General features: G+C 36.3%; 1 protein-coding gene across 1 annotated transcript in view; it reads right to left on the bottom strand.

Annotated features, from left to right (window-relative positions):
• The window catches only part of LOC139127705 (small G protein signaling modulator 1-like), a 276,762-nt gene that overhangs the window by 248,562 nt on the left and 5,722 nt on the right, over positions 1–22,478 (bottom strand). Inside the window, 2 exon segments of the mRNA XM_070693601.1 lie at positions 19,096–19,247; positions 20,912–20,979. Of these exon segments, the coding sequence (XP_070549702.1) occupies positions 19,096–19,247; positions 20,912–20,979 (220 nt within the window).

Genomic DNA, 22,478 nt, shown 5'->3' with positions numbered 1-22,478 from the left:
TAAAAAGCAAAAAAGCAACAAAAAACAAAGCGAAAGAAAGCTAGAATTATTAATAGCTGAACGCAATTTGATATTTGTGCAATGCAAAATAAAACATAGGGCCAAAGTCCCTGAAGCTACTATAGACATGGATACAAAATTAAGTATTTCCTGACTGTATGAAATTATCTCACTAAGGTCATCCTAGGGACATGTAAACCAAATATCATATAACCGAGTTAGTATTTCATCGGGTGAGCTTTTAGCGAAAAAGGAAAATTTAAGCCAGCGGTTTTGAAAAAACAAGCGACTCAACAGTTGACAGAGCTCTGCTGTGTTATGTAGAGAATAACCTTTTGTGACACATGTATTGATGAAGAAGGTGGATATCTTTGATAGCTCATTTCAGGATGGCCTGACCAAAAATGGAAAAAATTCTGTAAAAATACAGATTTGCATATTTCATCAGACTATATTAGTCTATAATAGCAAATAACGAGAGTTAATTACATTCTAATTAAAGTAAACAAGACTTGCTTAAATCAAGATTTACGTCATAAAAAAACAGCATATCTGTCAGGTTATAAAGAATCTTGAGCTGGTTACCTTTCAATATCAGTATTTTCATCCTATTAACCAAGCACATTTTAACTTTCAAATTAACATTGTCAGTAAGTTCTGTTGAATAAGTTGAGACTGTACGTACTCAGAGAAAGCACACTGAAGAGACAAATGTTTGAAACTTAAGAAGTTCAAGGTCATCAAAAGCATTATAAGGAATCATGTTACACTTTCATTGCACTGTTTACACAGATTGCATAATTGCTATAAATAGCACAGGAGGAATCTTACACTTACAGCCCAGATTTACCATAAAAACACTATCACTTTGACCACTATTTTAATTGACCACTCTATTTTTTTCCTCAAAAAGTAATCTTATTTTATCCTTACCAAGTCAACCATAAATGGAAATTAGAACTTTCTCTATCTCTATTTATTTGACCACCCTATCATGACAAACTATTATGAGCAATTTCTTTTAGATAACATAAATGGTGGTTCAGAATATATCAAAGTTGGGATTCAGGAAAGTTGCTTTTACATGTTTTAATCCTCAATTCACTATGAACTGTCAAAAAAAGTTGAACTTTCTGATAATTCCACACTAAAATTATTTTGGCTTTGATGATTTCCTAATTAATTCAATTATTTAAAATCATATTAATTATTTTTTTCTGGGTGAATTGATAGGGTTTATACAGTACAAGAATTACATACAATGCAAGTCAAACTTTGACCAAAAATGACAAAAAAATTCCTTAAAAATACACATTTGCATATTTCATCACAATTTGAACAAATCTAAGTTGGGTTATCCCTAGGGACCTGTATACCAAATAACAAAGCTGTCTGACCAGCGGTTATGAAGAAGAAGATTTTTTACCAAAAACACCTTTTTTGGCATTAATTTGCCTATTTTCAACAATATCAAAAAATTAAAAAAAAATAGTTTCTCAAAATCTTATTTTTCATCTACACAACAAATATCAAATCAGTAAGTACTGCGGTTCTCAAGATATTTGAGTGGACGGACGCCTCACAAACGGACATACATACATACATACATACATACATACATACATACAGACTGACGACGGACGCCGGACGGATACCCATCCCAATAGCTTCTATAGACTATAGTCTATAGTAGCTAAAAATAAATAAATATCAAGAAATGCCCGTGAAACCCGTCCAAACTGAGCGATGACGTCATAAGCGTGTCGCAATGCATTCTGGGTATAAATGGAGGTAAAATTTGTATATAGCATGTTCTATGGTAGTAATGCGAGAAGAAAAAAGAAAGAAAGAAAGAAAGAAAGAAAGAAAGAAAGAAGGAAAGTGAGCAACAAGCGACCTACCGGCCGATATAGCTCCGCTGTGTTTATGTAGAGAGTAACTATTTTGACACATGTTGATGAAGGTGGTGGAAATCTTTGATAGCTCAATGGCCAGAAAAAAGTGATAAGGCCAGGAAGAAAAAATAAATTGTTCATCGGAATCGCCGCTTCTACTTTGGCGTATTTGGATTTTTTTTTTCGATCGCGGCAAATTCTTACTTCCGCATTACAAATATTTTTAGTACTGCCGCTGGTGGCGCCCTACACTTTGTCGGGTTTTCGCGGGCACGGGATTTTGAATGAGACTTCCGACGTAGTTGACCGCCAACACGTTGTTGTGACGTCTGAATTTGGCGAATCACGACGCAAACTGGGTCGATTTGGCCAGAAATTTCCTCGTTTTGTAAAGGTTCGTACATGTCACATCGTGAGTATTAATTTGACCGCCAACATTCGACGTGATGGCCAACAGTTAGTTCCAAAGACGTACTAGTATTCAGTGTTTGTCCTGATATTACGTTTGGCGATTTATTCAACAAGATCGTGACAGCGGATTGACGGTGCGTCCGATTGAATGAAATTGCATCGAAAGTATAAAAATTTACGGCAATGACAAAACACATGGTTGCGTCGATGTTAAAGTACGATCTGAATGATGACTATATAACTTCACTCCGATCACAGTACAGTGTTGTTAGACCATTGTGTAAAATGTGTAGAGACAGTGGTAAAGAGGCCAAAACATGGGGCCAAAGTAAAATGAAAAGACTCAGATGCTAGGTCCCACCAGGACAATATTAAAGGACAATACTGAATTGTTGGATTTCAGTGATTTGCTGTACATTTCAGTTTTATTCTGAGAGAATGTTGAAATACTCAGAATATGTTGTGCAAACACTAACTGTTAATGTAATGGCCTATGTTATTGTTGGGAAATATAGTATTGTATTCAGTTACCAGTATCAGTGTTTCTTATCTGAGATATTTCTGGTAAAAAGGGAAACAATTATCTTGCCTTGTTTGCATCTGTGCAAAAATGCCAGAGAACCGCGTTTACCTTCGGCCTAAAAAAAAAAATAAAAAAAAAAATTTTCGCTCGCCGCTCCTGGGACTTGGTCCAAAAAATCCGATGAACAAGATTTTTTTTTTCTCTGGCCTAAGCTGCAAAAATACACAATTTCATCATACTTTGAATATATCACATCGGATCATCCCTAAGAACATGTCAACCAAAGCTATCCGATGAGTAGTTTTTTGAGAATGAAATTTTCTGACCATAAATGGCAATATTGCCCCAAATATAAAAAATTACAGATTTCATTAGAAATTCAATATATATTACTTAGCTCATCTGTAGAAACCTGTATACCAAATTTCAAAGCTATCAGAACAGTACTTTTTGAGAAACACTTTTTGACCAAAATGGCAAAAATTGCCCCAAAATTACAAAATTGCAGATTTCATCATAATTTCAATAAATATCATTAAGGTGATCTGTAGGAACCTGTATACCAAATTGCAAAGCTATCAGATGAGTAGTTTTGGAAATAAACATTTTTTGACCAAAAATGGAAAAAATTAACCCAAAATTACAAAATTGCAGATTTCATCATAATTTCAATATCTATTACTAAGTTCATTTATAGAAACCTGTATACCAAATTTCAAAACTATCAGACCACTACTTTTGTGAAAAAAACATTTTTTGACCAAAAAGGCCAAAATTGCCTTAAAAATGCAAATTTGCATATTTCTGCACAATTTGAACAAATCTACAATAGATCATCCCTAGGGACATATGTACCAAATATCAAAGCTATCTGACTTGTAGTTTTGAAGAAGAAGATTTTTAAAGATTTTTTTACCAAAAATGACAACAATTGCCTTAAAAACACAATATGCAAATTTCACCACGATTTTTACAAATCTGACTGAAGTCACCCTAAGTCAACTGCATATTAAGTTTCAAAGCAATCGGACGAGCGGTTTCAGAGAAGAAGATTTTTTTACCAAAAACACCAAAAAATGCCCCAAAAATACAATATGCAAATATCACCACAATTTGAATAAACTAACGTAAGGTCACCCCAAGTGAACTGCATATAAAATTTCAAAGCAATTGGACTTGCGGTTTCAGAGGAGAAGGCAATTGTTGACGGATGACGGACGACGACGACGACGGAAAATCAACCTATTTGATAAGCTCCGCCTTGCTGACAGCGGAGCTAAAAACTAACAGTTCCAGAGCTGGTCTCTGGAACTAAAAATTCACAGTTAACAAACAAGAGAACATATACAACAAATTAATTCATCTGACAATATCCTTCTATCGAGGTCATCTAGGACTACTTCCTTCATGGCCACATACGTAGGGGAAGTACATTAAATTTTGTGCAATTTCTTTCTTTCTGTTTATCGTGGCAAATTTTGTGTCATGGCCAAGATTATGGAGATAGTTTTACCTTGCCATAAATGCTTGTTTAGAACATGACAAGGAATTGATTTCCACATTTCACCAAACAGCCCTTGTGCACTGTTCTGCACAAGTTATTTGCCGATCAACTTAGCCAAACCAAGTGACTCAAACATCTTTGTTTGTGCCCAATATTCAAGAATAGACCCTTGAGAAAACAGAATGGGAACCATTGGTGTAAAGATCAAATGGACTTCAGATCAGTGGAGTGCGAACCAAGTCGGAATTAATATCTGTTATTGGCTCAAGGATTAAATGAAGCTGGACGTGATCAATCGCGCAACGCCCGATTTGTCTTTGAACACGACACTAGTAGGGACTAAAAACTATGACAGATAACAGAAATCTGAGAAAAAAATTACTAGTTCATTGCGTTGTGAATCGTTGGTGCTGATTTCCACCAAATCATCCCAACATTTGTACAGGGAAATAACAAATTATTGAGAGGCTGTTCAACATATACTATCCCATGATCCTTATGTACACAATAAATACAAAATACAAATTAGAGCTTTCATCAATTTAGAAAATATGAGTATAAATACCGGTGCACTTAAATGGAGTTACAAGATCAGTTTTTGCAGAGAATTCATTGTTTGGAAGGGTGCACTGTTGTCCTGCTTCCTTGATCTTTGTTTCTCAGAACTAGGTAAGTACTGGTATGGAACAAGTGAACTTTGGTGACAACACTGAAACAGTAGTTTTTTACTGCCAAATGTGAACAGTGTATTCTGTTTGCTCTGGTTACAATAAAAAATAACATCATCATTGCCATATACCCTGTTTTCTCAAGGGTCTATGACTCAACTTGCTCCCTTTTCTTAGATCTTCAAATGCCATATGTAGGGAGTTCAGTAAAAATTTTAAAGTAGCAGAAGCTTCAATTTGGTGTCAACATGATGAATGAAACAAAAAAAAAATTTGAAAATCCATTCAGTAGTTTTTGAAATATTACCATCTGAGCAGTGCAAAATTGCACTATTCTTGAGAAATTCCAGGAAAAATATGCAGGAAAATGATAAAAATCACTAGTTTTGGGATCAAATTACACTATCAACCATGCTGGACCAGGTACGTTTTTCAGCTTAAATTTTATGTTCAAGTACTATTAATTTTGAATTAAATTTGACAAAAACTACTCATGCTGACATGTTTTTACATATGTAATAATAGCTCAAATTTCAGAAATATTTTACAGGATTTAGTTTTTTTACACACAGCAGCACAGAGAATTATTTGGTTTTTTGGCAATATTAAAAAGCATGTGAATTAAAAGATACCGGCACTAGTGCTACTGCAATGAAACATTTTGTGTTTATACATATTTTCTATTATTTTACAAACAGTAATCATATTTTGCAGGTTCTTAATCTATCTGTCACATTCACTGCATTAAAATATGTAAAAACATGAATTTTTGCCATTTTGCACAATGATTCAATTTCTGGCCATATTCAAAATGATGTCAATTAACACATACTAGTGCTACATTGGTGAAACTTTGTGTGTTGAAACATATGTTCCTGTTATTTACAAACAGTAATCAGGTTCTTAATCTCTGTGTTTCATTCATTGCTTCAAAACCTGTAGAAACATCAAATTTTACCTTCAAGTGAAAGGCACAGGAAAATATTGATTTTTTGGCCATATTCACGACTGCGTAATTCAGAAAGTACAAGTGGTATCATTATTAAAATTATTTTGTTAGAACATATTTTGGCATTCTTTTACAAGAAAAAGATTCATTTTTTTTCATTGCGAATTCATCTGTGTGGTTTATTGATACAAAAACTGCAAATATTTCAATTTTATTATCGGGATATATCCAGAAGGGAATCTTTTGTAGATAAACATTTTGATGCAATACACGGTCTCTTGTAGTCAATGATTCAAATTAGCTGAACTGCTATTCTGTAAAATCCTAACAACTTAAGTTACAATTAAACTTTGAACAAGTCATCGTTGATGACACAGTCCCCACTTGTTAATGGGTACTTAATTACAAGTCCTCAGAGAGGATAGAGTCCTCTTCATTAATTAGGTCTGTGATAAAAATACTGCGATACAGATGGGGCTCTATAGCCAAGAATGAGTTCCATGGTGGTGAAAACATAAAACCAATGCAGGGCGCCATCCTAATTACAAAAGGTCATTAAATGAGTCAATTAGTAATTAATCGACAGGAAATTGCCAAACATTTTTGCATCCTATCCTAACACTGACAGATTATCACTGGTACCATATTTCATAAAGTTTGATGCAGTGCTTCTGGACATTCACCCTAAAAACAAAAATTCATTATGTAAATGCAAACTAGCAATTAATTTAAATGATACCGCTAAGTGTCATTGAATTGTATTTACAACACTATGAGATCAACATCTGTACCAAGTTTCATCAAATTTGACGCAGTATTTGTGGATATATCACTCTAATTAGGAAAGTTCATTACATATGCAATTATCAAATTAATTAACATGACACTGATAATTGTCTTTTTCACTGCTAAAGCCATGTACATCTGTACAAAGTTTCATGAAATTTGATGCAGTATTTCTTGACATATCAGCCTTATTACGAAAATTCAATAATTGACATGATATTGCTACATGCCATGAAACAAATTGATGTGCATATGTATGACATAGGTCAATGTCCTTGTACCAACTTTGAATGATACTGGTGGAAATATGTCTGATTTATGGCTCTGTACATGAAAAAATCGTGACAAAATGGCCACCACGCAGCCATATTTGATCTTACCGTCTAAAAACCAACATGCATATGTATGACATAAGTCAATGTCCATGTACCAACTTTGAATAAAATCGGTTGACACTTGCCAGAGTTATGGCTCTCGACATGAAAAATCCATAACAAAATGGCCACCTGGCATGTGGCCATATTGGATCATGTCGTGAAACAAATCATCGTACATATGTATAATATTAGTCAATGTCCTTGTACCAACTTTGAATAAAATCGCTTGATACATGTCTGAATTATGGTTCAGGACATGAAAAAATTGTAACAAAATGGCTGCCATGTGGCCATATTGGATCATATCATGAAACAAATTGACGTGCAGATGTATGGCATAGGTCAATGTCCTTGTACCAACTTTGAATAAAATCAGTTGAGACATGCCAGAGTTATGGCTCAGGACATGAAAACATAGGGCCAAAGTCCCTGAAGCTACTATAGACATGGATACAAAATTAAGTATTTCCTGACTGTATGAAATTATCTCACTAAGGTCATCCTAGGGACTTGTAAACCAATTAATATTAAAGCTGTCTGACCAGCGGTTTTGAAAAAACAAGCGACCCAACAGTTGACAGAGCTCTGCTGTGTTATGTAGAGAATAACCTTTTGTGACACATGTATTGATGAAGAAGGTGGATATCCTTGATAGCTCATTTCAGGATGGCCTGACCAAAAATGGAAAAAAATTCCTTAAAAATACAGATTTGCATATTTCATCACAATTTTAACAAATCTAAGTTGGGTTATCCCTAGGGACCTGTATACCAAATAACAAAGCTGTCTGACCAGTGGTTATGAAGAAGATTTTTTACCAAAAATGCCTTTTTTGGCACTAATTTGCATATTTTCAACAATATCAAAAAATTAATAAATATAGTTTCTCAAAATCATATATTTTATCTACACAACAAATATCAAATCGGTAAGTACTGCAGTTCTCAAGATATTTGAGTGGACGGACGCCTCACAAACGGACATACATACATACATACATGCATACATACAGACTGACGGTGGACGCCGGACGGATACCCATCCCAATAGCTCCTATACCCGGTAGACTATATTAGTCTATAGTAGCTAATAAATGAGAGTTAATTACATTCTAATTAAAGTAAACAAGACTTGCTTATCAAGATTTACGTCATAAAAAAATAGCATATCTGTTAGGTTATAAGGAATCTTCAGCTGGTTTAATCTTTATTTGTCAGTATTTTCATCCTATTAACCAAGCACATTTTAACTTTCAAATTAACATTGCAAATAAGTTATGTGAATAGGTTGAGCCTGTAGGTAATCAAAGAAAGCACACAGAAGAGACAAATGTTTGAAACTTAAGAAGTTCAAGGTCATCAAAAGCATTATAAGGAATCATGTAACACTTTCATTGCACTGTTTACACAGATTGCATAATTGCTATAAATAGCACATGAGGACTCTTACAGCCCAGCTCTACCATAAAAACCCTATCACTTTGACCACTCTTTTAATTGACCACTCTATTTTTTTCCTCAAAAAGTAACTTTATTTTAAACTTACCAAGTCAACCATAAATGGAAATTAGAACTTTCTCTATCTCTATTTATTTGACCACCCTATCATGACAAACTATTATGAGCAATTTCTTTTAGATAACATACAGAGCACAATATATGACGGTTCAGAATATGTCAAAGTTGGGATTCAGGAAAGTTGCCTTTACATGTTTTAATCCTCCAAGATGGTAAGCATTTCACTATGAACTGTCAAAAAAGTTGAACTTTCTAATAATTCTACACTAAAATTATTTTGGCTTTGATGATTTCCTAATTAATTCAATTATTTAAAATCATATTGATTATTTTTTTCTGGGTGAATTGATAGGGTTTATACAGTACAAGAATTACATACAATGTAAGTCAAATTTTGACCAAAAATGACAAAAAAATTCCTTAAAAATACACATTTGCATATTTCATCACAATTTGAACAAATCTAAGTTGGGTTATCCCTAGGGACCTGTATACCAAATAACAAAGCTGTCTGACCAGCGGTTATGAAGAAAAAGATTTTTTACCAAAAACGCCTTTTTTGGCATTAATTTGCCTATTTTCAACAATATCAAAAAATCAAAAAAAATAGTTTCTCAAAATCATATTTTTCATCTACACAACAAATATCAAATCAGTAAGTACTGCTGTTCTCAAGATATTTGAGTGGACAGACGCCTCACAAACGGACAACATACATACTACATACATACATACATATAGACTGACGCCGGACGCCGGACGGATACCCATCCCAATAGCTTCTATAGACTATAGTCTATAGTAGCTAAAATTGTAACAAAATGGCTGCCATGCAGCCATATTGGATCATATCATGAGACAAATTGACTTGCGTGTATATGACATGGGTCAATGTCCTTGTACCAAGTTGAATAAAATCAGTTGACATATGCCTGAGTTATGGCTCCGTACACAAAAATCGTAACAAAATGGCCGCATGGCAGCCATATTGGATCGTATCACAAACAAATCAATATGCATATGTATGACATAGATCAATGTCCTTGTACCTACTTTGAAATAAATTGGTTGAGACATGACTGAGTTATGGCTCAGGACATGAAAAAATTGTAACGAAATGGCCGCCATGCGGCTATATTGGATCGTATCACAAAAAATAAATCAATGTGGATATGCATGACATAGGTCATCAATGTCCTTGTACAGCTTTGAATAAATCAGTTGAAATGTGCCTGATTTATGGCTCCGTACACGAAAATTGTGACACAATGGCCGCCATGCGGCCATATTGGATCATATCGTGAAAGACATTGACTTGCATATGTATGATATAGGTCAATGTCCTTGTACTAACTTTGAATAAAATCAGTTGAGATGTGCCTGAGTTATGGCTCTGTACATGAAAAAATCATAACAAAATGGCCGCACAGCGGCCATATTGGATCGTATCACAAAACTAATCGACGTTGATATGTATGACATATGAAGTAATCCTTGTACCAAGTTTGAATGAAATCACTCCAGGCATTTCTGAGATATCTGCGTGAATGGACGCACGCACGCACGCACGCATGCACGGACACACAGACATGACCAAACCTATGAGTCCTCCCGGACAGTGTCCGTTGGGACTAACAATACACTTGGTATGGACCAGAAATACCTATATCTTTCAAAATTTTGAAAATCAGAATGATAAAACTTGGTCTGCTAGCTACAAATTGCATTCACAATCAATCAGCTTTAGAAATAGTAAAAATACCGCAATTATACGGTGTCGCTCAAATTTGATCAGAATTGGTACATACCAGTATGGGTACCAAAGATCAACAATAAATGTTGTTTCTATCTGTTCAGTGCAGGAAAATTCTACGTTGATGTTATGACAATGATTTCTGCACAGTACAACCAGAAAAACAACAAGAAATATTTAAACCAGAAAAACAAGATTGACAAAAGTAATTAAGGTCTGAAACTTTAGGTACTGGAGGTCAACTTTAGCAACATGCATAGCAAGAAAGGCAGCTAGCCCCCTTACTGCCTTAGTTTGACCATAGACGGTCTTCCTCCCCTCTACTGACGGTCTTCCTCCCCTCTACTGTCTATGGTTTGAGCAGGTTGTTAATATGTAACAGTTCTATGACAATGACAGGAAATGACTCAAGTCAGTGGAGTAAGCCTGTTTCAAGCCTGTTTCAGAATTTCGCTTGTTCTTACCTCATTTGCACATTTTGACACTGATGTGTTCATTTGAACAAATTCACATCTCAACCCCTACATCTACCTGTACACCAAATACTGAGACGGTAGCTTTGGCGGTATGGGAGCCTTTGTGTGTGACGGACATACATCCCCACATACCCACAAATATACAGACATTTAGACTCATCATATAAGCTCTTTTTGGTATTTATATATAAAACCAAATATGAGCTAAAAATCACATTGCAGAACATGTGCATGTTACTCTTCAAACTTCAATGATAGGACCAGTATAACAATGACAGTGCTCACCTTCAGGAGGAAGAGTTGACTGAATACCATAGAAGTTACCAATCAAAAATTAAATATAACAAACAATTTGATTACACTTGGCCTTGCTCCTTGCCAGTGTTCCCTCTTAGGCTTATTTGCGTGCTAGTTGCGCAGTGTCTCGGACTGCTCTCGCAGTGAAATTTCATGTTTTGCGCAACTTTAGTCTCAGTCATTATTGCGATCGGTATTAGTTTTGGTAACGATAACTCAGGGCAAAATGTGTGATCTCAGCGCGGATTTTACTTCAGTGTTTTGAGTTTTGTCTGGACTTTTTTTCCAACAGCAAAATCATCTTTGCCATGTCAATTTTTGCTTCCGGCCTTCGGCCAGAAGGGGGGACACCCCCTTCCAGACCAGTCCCCCGCAGCCGCCGGGGCGGCTGCCATGCCCTTTGGGCAACCAGTTGCTCACTCACTGAAAACCTTAGAGGGAACACTGCTCCTTGCTCTTCACATATTATGGTATTACATTCAGAAGAATTTCTTCCTAAAAGCATGATATAAGTTCTCAATTTCTGCAATATTTTTGACAGACCATGCACGCAGTAGTGAGTCCTTTGGCTCTACTTCAATCTGTTTCAAAATGAACTTATTTTCGGTAATTGCAACATCTCTTTTTTGTCGGCCATCTAAATGAATTTCCAGATATGCTATTTCTGGAAAGGAAATTTACAAGGATGCTATTGTCAGGGGTGGTCAACACTTCACAAACTTCCCCAGCAAACCGTCCATCTTCATACGATACCACTATATATGTCCCTGGCTCAACTGTTCCTTTCACTCCAAACTGATGCTCAATAGCCTTGTAGTTTTCCTCTTTCAAGATCGTCACTGAGACTTGCTTCAACCTAGCTTATCAACTGATTCCTTGAATTGCAACGTCCTGACTTCAAGAAGTCAGCTACGTGATTCCTATGGTAGTACACTGCTGCACCCTGATGAAAAGCTACATTAAACCTGTGATGCTGAAACGTCGTGAGGAAGTTTTTCTCCTTCATCAGGTCATCCAAATATGGACAAAAATCAGTGTAGACACTGGATTTCTGACATCCAGAATCAGTAAAGCCCTTGCTAGCCTGATATAGAAATGAAAAGCAGCGAGAGTCATTTCCAAACAATGGCTTCTCCTCTTTCAAAAGAGATTTGTTTTCTTTTTCAAAAACTTTACTGGAAGTACTGACAGCTGTTGCAATATTGGTTAACACATGCATGCCACAAAGAAGGTGATTTACTCTTTTCATCTTCGTTTTCTCTTTCTCCCAGTTTGCTTCTATAATTGGCAATAAACTTTCTCTTAATTCCTCCAGTTGTTTGCTTTTATATTTTCTGTTTACTACATGACGATCACTCATCATGTTTTTACTTCGGAGAAGAAGTAGAGCACAAATAGTGTACCTATCTCTATCGTCATCAGTTACGGCCTCACTGAATTCTTTGAAGGTATCAATGGTTGCAGATATATAATCATCAGCAGTGCCACTTAAAAGCTCTTGAAATCCCAATGACAACGATCTTTTGTCAGGGAGAGTTACTTGGAGGCCTGCATAATCTATTAATTTCTTCCGTGTTCCATCTGAATGAAGAGTATTATTGGATGGCTGTTCAAGACTTTTAGAGGCTGCCTGTGCCTGTGCGACAACAAGGGCTTCAACTTGCATCATTGAAATCAAAGCTTTACTAGGTAGCCTGTCAATTTCAACATTCAACAGATTTTTTATGACTGACTTCACGATTGCAGAACAACTTTCTATTGACACATTGTGAGTCAGCAGATCGTAGAAAATTTGTCTGATGTTATCATTGTATTTACCATTTTCAAATGTTTTAATGTCTGGTTCATTTTGAAGTAGCTCATCTATTTTTCTTTCATATCTTGATTTTCATTCTCTATTAAAGTCATATATTCTGTCTCTGGCTGTTGTAATTGTATGTCACTTCTCTCTGCTACCATGGCTTTCCTTTTCCAGAAGCTTTTGTTTTTCTGAAGGTTTTTCTTTTCATTTATTATTTGGTCAATAAGATAAGATAAGATAAGATAAGAATAACTTTATTGTCCATTTCTGGAAAATTACCTTTCGCTTCACCAAAAACACATTACACATCACAACATTAAGTGTTAAAATATAAAAATATGCATAGTTTCTATCTCCTTAAGAACAATGAAATATGTCTGTCTCCTACTGACAAAGTTCTGTATTGAGTATAATTATTGCACTTTCGAATTACGGGTACTCTGTATCGCCGTCCTGATGGCATCTTCTCAAAATGTAAATGTAAAGGGTGAGAAGTATCACTGACAATTGCATTGACTTTTCTTCGAATGGCGATTTTATTCAAATCACAGAGTCGATTTTGTTTCTTGCCAATTATTTTCCTGCCATGTTTACGACACGTGTGAGTTTATTTCTATTGATGACACTCAAATTACTGTGCCACACTGTGATGTTAAAAGTGAGAACACTCTCTACGAGGCTCTTATAGACCTTTTCCAATACGGTCTGACTAACATCAAAACTTCTCAACCTCCTCAATAAAAACAAACGCTGCATGGCCTTCTTAACTATGTAATTAGTATTTTCACTGAAATTAAACCGTTTATCTATCCGTGATCTCAAGTATTTAAAACACTCAACAATTTCAACAGACTTTCCTTTCACTACAACCGGTTCAAAAGTAGAACCCCTAGTAATAGTACTTTTATGTATGATTAGCTCCTTAGTTTTACCAACATTCACTTCCAGTATACTTGACTTACACCATTTTTGCAAGGTCACTACATAGTCGAAATAAATCTATTCGTTTAGTGACTCTTCTTTCACAAGGAGTCCTACAAGTGCCATGTCATCAGTGTATTTAAACAAATTGACAACTGAAGTTTGAATTTTCATTTCATTGGTATATATAGAAAACAACAATGGTGATAACACACAACCCTGGGAAGCACCTGTATTCAAAACAAGTGTTTTTGAGAACATGCCATCAATCAACACCCTTTGTGGTCTATCACGAAGAAACTCTCGAATCCAATGGATAATATATTCATTCACATGTGAATCAAAAAGCTGTTTTAGGAGAATATGAGGTTGCATTGAATTGAACGCTGAGCTTAAATCATTTAATAAAAATACGATTTCGAGCATTGCAGGTGATTTGCAATCATATTGAATAACGTAATCGTAGCATCTTCAGTCCCTCTTCGCGCTTTATGTGCAAATTGCAAAGGATCTAACCAATCTGAGACTGAAGATACCAGATGTTTACTGACTACTTTTGCATACACTTGGCTAGCAGAGAGGTGAGGGCCACAGGCCTGAAGTCATTGAATAAATTTGCATTTGTCTTTTTCGGTACTGGAATTACAGTCGACATTTTCCATGAATTTGGAACAATGCAGCGATTAAGCAAAAGCTGGAAAAGCATTGCCATAACTTGTTTCAGTTGCATTGAAAATGTTTTCAACACTTTACCACGTAAACCATCACATCCAGGTGCCTTGTTTGGACGAATATTAGCTACCTCATCCTCTGTCAGCTGTACGGATTGATGTAATGCAACATTTTCACACATCCTGTCACACTCTCTGCTGAAATCCCTAGTGTCAAATCTACCATAGAAAACATTCAAATAATTTGCTAAAGTTTGACTGTTTTGCAGAATTAGTGGCTTGCTGTTTCTTTTGCCTTCCCATCGTGATGTTAAGCCCTTCCCAAGCTTGTTTTGCGTTTCCCAAATAAAGTCGCGCCTCAATCTTAACCTTATATTGGAGTTTAGCTTTTTGCATTTTTTGTCTAAATTCAGTCGTCTTTTCTCGAAAGCCTTGCAAGTCGCCTGTAAGAAACGCAGTTTTTTGTCATTCAAACGCACATTCGGATCTTTAGTTAGCCATGGTTTGTTGATAGGAAAAACCTTAACTGATTTGGTCTTGATGATATTATTTTCACAAAATTGAGTAATCGTATCTGCCAACTCATTGATATCAACACAAGAGTCAAATAATAATTTCCAGTCTGCTGATTCAAAACAATATCTTCATTCATCTATACTTTCCTCTGTCCACACTGGCACTGATTTTGTTTCAGGCTTCCGACATTTCACTTTTTGTCTGTATTTTGGGAACAGATGTATGACATTCTGGCCCGATTTCCCCAGTGGGGGTCTGCAGACTGCTTTATAAGCATCATCCATGTTACCATAACAATTTATCTTGGAGTTCCTGAGTTTGTTTAGTGAAGTCACTTATTTCTTCATTTTTCTGTTTCATTAGTTTATTCACCTCTCTGAGTTTGTCATCACGTCTTTTTATTCTTTTGTTAATGTTTCTAGGTGTTAATGATGCAAGTTGTCCTTTAATCTATCTATGTGTCTAGTCTTCTCTCTGTACTTTACTCTAAGCGTCTCCATCTCTTTAGCTTTCTCTTGTGCTGCTACCTTTTCCTCTGACAACTCTTCCATTGCTTGTGTTAATGTGCTAATTTCTTGGTAACTATCAGCTAAGCTACTTGTCAAATTTCCTAGCAACTTCTCTATATCTGTACTACTTGCATTGTGTGAATCTTCAACCTGCGTATTTATTTCTCTGCATGCTCTCTGTTCTCCACTATTGACTTTCCTGCTTGGCAATTTATATGGCTGACTGAGAAAGCTATCAACATCACCATCACTGCCACCTCTCTTTGTTTGCAGGTACCTGTAGTGTAGTCTAGATCACTGTTCTGTCACTGCATTAACAATAGTATTTAATTCCTTCCCTGATGTTAAAAAGGCTTTAAGCCATTGCATGGCACATTTCCTGGGCAGGTGTTGCATTACGAGAAAATTCCTGAGCTCTAATTTATGTCTAACTTCCAAGTTTTGAATGGTGAAATCTTCATTGTCGACAAAGTTAGAGGTTTTCAAAATCTCCTCAGTTAAACCTTTTCAGTGTTCGAAATAATCGGTGGCAATGGTGGCATTTGCCACCAAAACCTGTCAATCTGCCACCAAAATTTTTTTTCTGGTGGTATTTTTCTGCAGCTAACTTTTGGGTCATCATGTCATCAATCCTACGGCTTGAGTGAAGGAACACTGAAGGAACATGCGTTGTCTGACGGCGTAAAAACTCATTAGCAAAAAACCCCCAAACTGATTGTGACGTTTTGGCATGAATGAAAACATAGCGTGAATCCAAACATGTGATTGGCTAATCTCCATATCGATGACAGCAGCTTTTGTACACTTGACATGTTGTTGCCCTCTGTGATAGCCACATATGCAGTCATACGGCACAAGATAAAAGCATGTTGTGACATTTTGAAAAAAAAGCCAAACCGCAGCCTGCATGAATTAAATAATAATAAATACTTGCAATTCATGAGCCAGTACAGGGCTCAAAAATTCCTATCGCCCGACGCCCGTGGCTTGTGAATTTTGTGTTGGGCAAGTAAATCAATATGCTTCCTGTCCGACGGGTAAGTGCACCAGCTGTTGAATTATTTAAGCTCTGGACAATTCAAGCTTGAAAACGTACAGTATTTCATTAGGTCTGTACAGGCCTACAATCATTGTAAGTCCTTCAACTCTCAGCAGTTTTTTCTGAAAACCCTTGAAAATCCACCCGACATCGCAAAATAATCGTCCTTGCTGTTGTAAAACACAAAGTCGTAAAAATAGAGTTTTGCGACATGTTCTCTCTGACATAAGTGGGGTGAACTCACTGTTTTGTATGTGTGCCGTAAAGTGGTATGCCCTTGACAGTGGTTGCCATTCTCTTTGTGCAAGTGTATGATGGTCAGCTTCACTTGATAGTGTAATTGCACCATGTGCTTTGTAAATGGATGTAAATGGATCTCAGCAATGCTTACTGTTCAACACATTAATCAACCCCTGGTTGAAAAAGTACAAGTTTACATCGTAGTCGAAACCGGCTCAGTCGACCAAAGAGGCCACATATTGCAGCTACGAAGTGCGTGAGATGCAGACAGTTTCAAATTACGTGACCTTGGTTGTTAGGGATCGGCTCTCACTTACAGAAAACAAATCTGCACTGAAGAGTAACAAAACGAAACTCGATCTGCTTTCTTCACGAATACATTTATCAATATAAAACTCTGAAAGACGGCTGTGCTCGGTGAGCAAACATGTAAACAGGTAATACTTTAAGGGTTGCAGATGTACCGGTACATGTGTGTATGCATTGGCAGATAAACACTAGCAGAGCAGTTGTTTGTGATCTCAGCTTGCAGCCAGCCATGCACATTGTAAATCACACAATCTTATTAATCTTATGCAAAGATTTCAATTTGGATTAGGTTGTGGATAAATTCCAAATTCAAAGATGTTTTCTAGATGGCAAAATCTACAGAAAAGACTAAAGTATTCTCGCATTTCTTCTGCTACATTTCAGATTTGATAGTAGTCCTTCATTTTAACAAGATGTAGTTCATGTTTGAATCTGCTTTTTCCCTCTTTGGATTCACTTAATATGCCCAAACTCTTGCTCTCTGTTACAAATTACCGGTGCAATTATTAGAAATTTAGGGCAAGTAATTTTTCCTCTCGGGCAAGTAAAAATGAAAATTCACGTGTCCCACGGCTAGTAAGTTTGAAAATTTGTTTTCGAGGCCTGCAGTATGGGTTGACTTTTTGTGACGTGTACTCACCATATTTTGAAGAATTTATAAATTAGAATGAGTATGTGGCAATGTCAAAATGTCTTTTTATACCGATCACATGATGTGTTAAACTGCCACCAGATTTTTCATAATTGCCACCTGATTTCATATCCGGTGGCAAACTTTTGCCACAAGAAATAAAAAAATACCGCAATTATACGGTGTCGCTCACATTTGATCAAAATTGGTATATACCAGTATGGGTACCAAAGATCAACAATAAATGTTGTTTATCTGTTCAGTGCAGGAAAATTCTACGTTGATGTTATGACAATGATTTCTGCACAGTACAACCAGAAAAACAACAAGAAATATTTAAACCAGAAAAAAACAAGAATGACAAAAGTAAATAAGGTCTGAAACTTTAGGTAATGGAGGTCAACTTTAGCAACATGCATAGCAGAAACAGTTAGTCCCTCTTAGTGGGACCATAGACAGTCTTCCTTCCCCCCTCTACTGACAGCCTTCCTCCCCTCTACTGTCTATGGTTTGAGCTGGTCTGTTGATATGTAACAGTTCATAAACAATAACAGGAAATGACTCAAGCATGTTTCAGACACTGGCCATCACTTCTGCACATTTGCAGGATTCCCTTTTTCTTACCTCATTTGCACATTTTTGACACTGATGTGTTCATTTGAACAAATTCACATCTCAACCCCTGCATCTACCTGTACACCAAATACTGAGATGGTAGCTTTGGCGGTATGGGAGCCTTTGTGTGTGACGGACATACATCCGCACATACCCACAAATATACAGACATGCAAATCAATTCAGCTTATATAACCTCACATTGGTATACCAAATGTGAGTAAAAATATTTCTATCCCTGCTTTTGCTTTGAAAACAACAGATAATCCAGGTTGAGAATTGTAGGTGAGCTGAACATTTGTTTGTAATACCATTTCTTCTTTTCCCTCACATTAGGGGAAGACTGCATTAACTTGCATGGTACCTGAAACCCGAGTCCTTGCCTGAGCAACTGGGGTGACAAACAGAAGACTTTTAATTCCCAAGGTGTGAATGTTCAATTGTTATGTTTATCTAATCCAGCTGGTGCTATTGTAGTGCCATTGTAGGAAAGGCAGGTCTGTGAAATTGATATTCTAGGGAAGTAGGGTATTCCTAAGTAAATTGAGCCTTCCCGTAATGATTTCTTGCTCTGTCAATTTGCTTTCTAACCTTCTTTCTGAAGTTGCTAATTTTTGTTGGCAAATTGATACTTAGTTCAAACAATCGAATTAACCCTGGCAGATGTTTCCATTAAGACAGTCTTACCTGCAGACTTGGTCGTTTTGGTGATTGTGGTTGATTTAAAGTTGGGTTGCTACTATGTATTCTATGGCGTTGTACTAACTCATCCGCAGGGGGGTCTGTCCAATAATGATCTGGTGTCTTCATCTTTGAGTAGTCCAAAGCACACGGGCCCACTGCAAGACAATATGCCAGGGATAATGTTACCGTTATTAATCTTTACGGTCCTGATACGTTTTTGGCAGAACGAGGTTGTACGGCAGAAGGGCCCGAGCGTGCGAGGGCCCGTACGCCGTACGACCGAGGTTCGCAAAAACCGTATCAGGGCCGTAAAGGTTTTATCATATACCTTATGGAATGATAAATATGTAGTTAAAAATATTGTGCAAAGATTTGGAGATAGAAATTCATGCAATGTCAACATTTATCACAATTTTGTGTAAATTTTTCGGAAAAGCGATGGCCGTATCCCGTCGCGTATTGATATACATAATGACGTCATTTGTTTACCTGTAGAACTTGTAGAGCAATGTAGGTATACCAACAAATAATGATGCGTAAATCGAGGTGTAAGAAGAACGGCGTTGTGGAATTTATGGTAAATTTGTGATAAGATCATCAGTGAATAGCTCGATTGAAAGAAATATTGTGTCTTTAATTTTATGAGATTTCACGATGAAATTACCGTGTACTTGAGGCTGGGCGACAATGACGCGACGGCGGCGTACGTACGGCTATATAGGCTTAGCTTATCTATTGCACGATCGCACTCGATCGGATTTATATTCAGTTCACTTTCAAATATTTCAGAAAGGCAGGCATCGTCGATAATGCGCTCAGCAACGTTTGATTTTAGTATGAAACCCTGAGAAATATCACCGATCTTCGCTAACTTCACTGTCCCCTGTACGATCCGAACGGAGGAGACGTTTGAATCTCGCGCCGTCTTTGTTTACGAATGGAACGCTTGCTGATAACAACGCACGTAGTAACCAGAATGAAGTTAGTTCTGAAATGCACGCGCTTGCCCATATTTGTGCAAAGTGTGCCTGGGTGTGATACGGCAAATTATTACACAAATGTGAGGACGTCTTTTCCCATAGCGTTACACAGGAACGTGGCTCGAGGTATATGATAAAAAATTACATGGAGCTTTTACACAAGAAACTATACTGGAAATGACATATCTCAACTACATTTGTATGCCGTCTACACTGTAATCAGGTAGTTGTGCATGAGTTTTCAACAAAAAACCCTTGTAAACAGTAACTAATGAGCAATTGTCACATGATAAGCAATTACTGGGATTTTAGTTTCACCAATGTATAACGAACTATCAGTAGCCTTCTTATAAAATAGTTTATTTTGGCATTTTTCATGCTCATTGAGACAAACACAGTGATTTACGATCAAAGTCTATCTGTGATTGAGTATCTTCACAAGAAGTTCTAAGGTACAACGGTTCCAAAGATTATGCAATCGTCATACATACATGCATGACTGATATAATTTTCTGCATTAATATACCTTCATATGCTCTAGATCTATAAACAAAGCTGTACACAGCAAAGGGGCCATCACACAACAGTTCTGGAAAGTAATGTGTGAATTACTATGATAAAACTAAACTACATAGTAATAAACATGACCTTCTACAACTTCCCCTTTGACAAGCCATCAAGGGACAATGACCTAATCATCATACAGTGATTCACATATAAACAAATTGAAATGAAATTTGTGATGGCTTCTGCAGACTTTGCAGCCAGTGCTTGCAGAGCACATAGTTTAAATTTAAGAAGCTGAAATGAAATGAAAGTAGGAGAAGATTGAATCTTACCTAACAATGACGCCAATATAGGTCCATCTACTGGATCTGCAACTAAAGCTTCTTTTTCATAGTACTTACTGTAATAAACACAATTGACAGAGAGTTAAACAATGGATATGCAACAACAAAACATCCATTAAAACATCCATTTCCCTGTGAATACTTTGGTGTATCCCCCATTACCAGTAAAAATAGTATCAGTGAGATATGCTCCCATATGCATTGACCGCCTAGATTGGCAACACCAAACTGTGGTTATACTGTACCAGTTATAGTCTGTATATATTTTCTGTTTGTTGAAGAAAATATGTTTTGGCATAGTGCCTATAAGATTTTAGAAGTGAGAAAATTTTAGAATGTTCCTTCTTTCAACAATGTAGTCCCTACTGACAACATTAAGTGTTTATAATACATTGCTAATGAGGAAGTATAAGTACCATAAGAAGAGTGTTCTGAAAAGAGTCAGTCCAAAATAATCGCAATCATACCAATCCATAATCCAATAACACTAGGTCAAAATTTGTAAGACAATAGTTGTAAACATAGACACAAAACAGCACAGAACAGACAGTAAATAGACGGTACAAACAAAGTCAAATTCATGAAAGAAAGATATATGGACCTCTGGCCAAAAGACCAAGAGAAGCAACCATAGAAGCAACACATATAGTATGGGAACACACTAGGATCATGGCATAGAGAAGTTTATAAAGGAGGCAGTTCAACCAGTACTCTTTGTCTTCCAAGAAACCTTTAAGAACTTGTACAATTGCTTTATTGTCATCACCATAAGTCACCCTAAAATTTGAAGATTATCCATGCAAAAAGCAGCTTTGAGACTTATCATTATTCAGGAAGGTTACCTTTTACCTATTTACAAAAATAAGTATTTCCTGACTGTATGAAATTATCTCACTAAGTCATCCTAGGGACCTGTAAACCAAATATTATATTAAAGCTGTCTGACCAGTTGTTTGAAAAAACAAGCGACCCAACAGTTACAGCTCTGCTGTGTTATGTAGAGAACAAATTTTTTGTGAAACATGTATTGATGAAGAAGGTGGATATCTTTGATAGCTCATTTTGGGATATCCCGACCAAAGATGGCAAAATTAGCTGCAAAAATACAAAATTGAAGATTTCATTATAATTTCAATATATTTATTATATTAAGATAAAGCCTAGGAACCTGTATACCAAATATCAAAGCTATCAGACGAGTAGATTTTGAGAAACATATTTTTTGACCAAAAATGGCAAAAATTGCACAAGAAATACAAAATTGCACATTTCATCATATATTCAATATATCATACTTAGTTCATCTGTAGGAACCTGTATACCGAATATTAAAGCTGTCAGAGGAGCACTTTTGATGAAATAAAGTTGTCACCAAAAATGACCAAAAAATTCCTTTAAAATACGGATTTGCATATTTCATCACAATTTGAACAAATCTAAGTTGGGTTATCCCTAGGGACCTGTATCTATCTATCTATCTAGAAAATTGTATAGCGCCTAAAATCCAAAGTTAAACAATGCTCAGTGGCGCTTAGAGTTACAATGAAAATGCTCT

This window comes from Ptychodera flava, unplaced genomic scaffold (assembly GCF_041260155.1).
Source record: "Ptychodera flava strain L36383 unplaced genomic scaffold, AS_Pfla_20210202 Scaffold_35__1_contigs__length_1935909_pilon, whole genome shotgun sequence".
Classification (NCBI taxonomy): Eukaryota; Metazoa; Hemichordata; class Enteropneusta; family Ptychoderidae; genus Ptychodera; species Ptychodera flava.
Note: the sequence above shows the minus strand (reverse complement) of the source record. Positions and strands in the feature narration are given on the sequence as shown.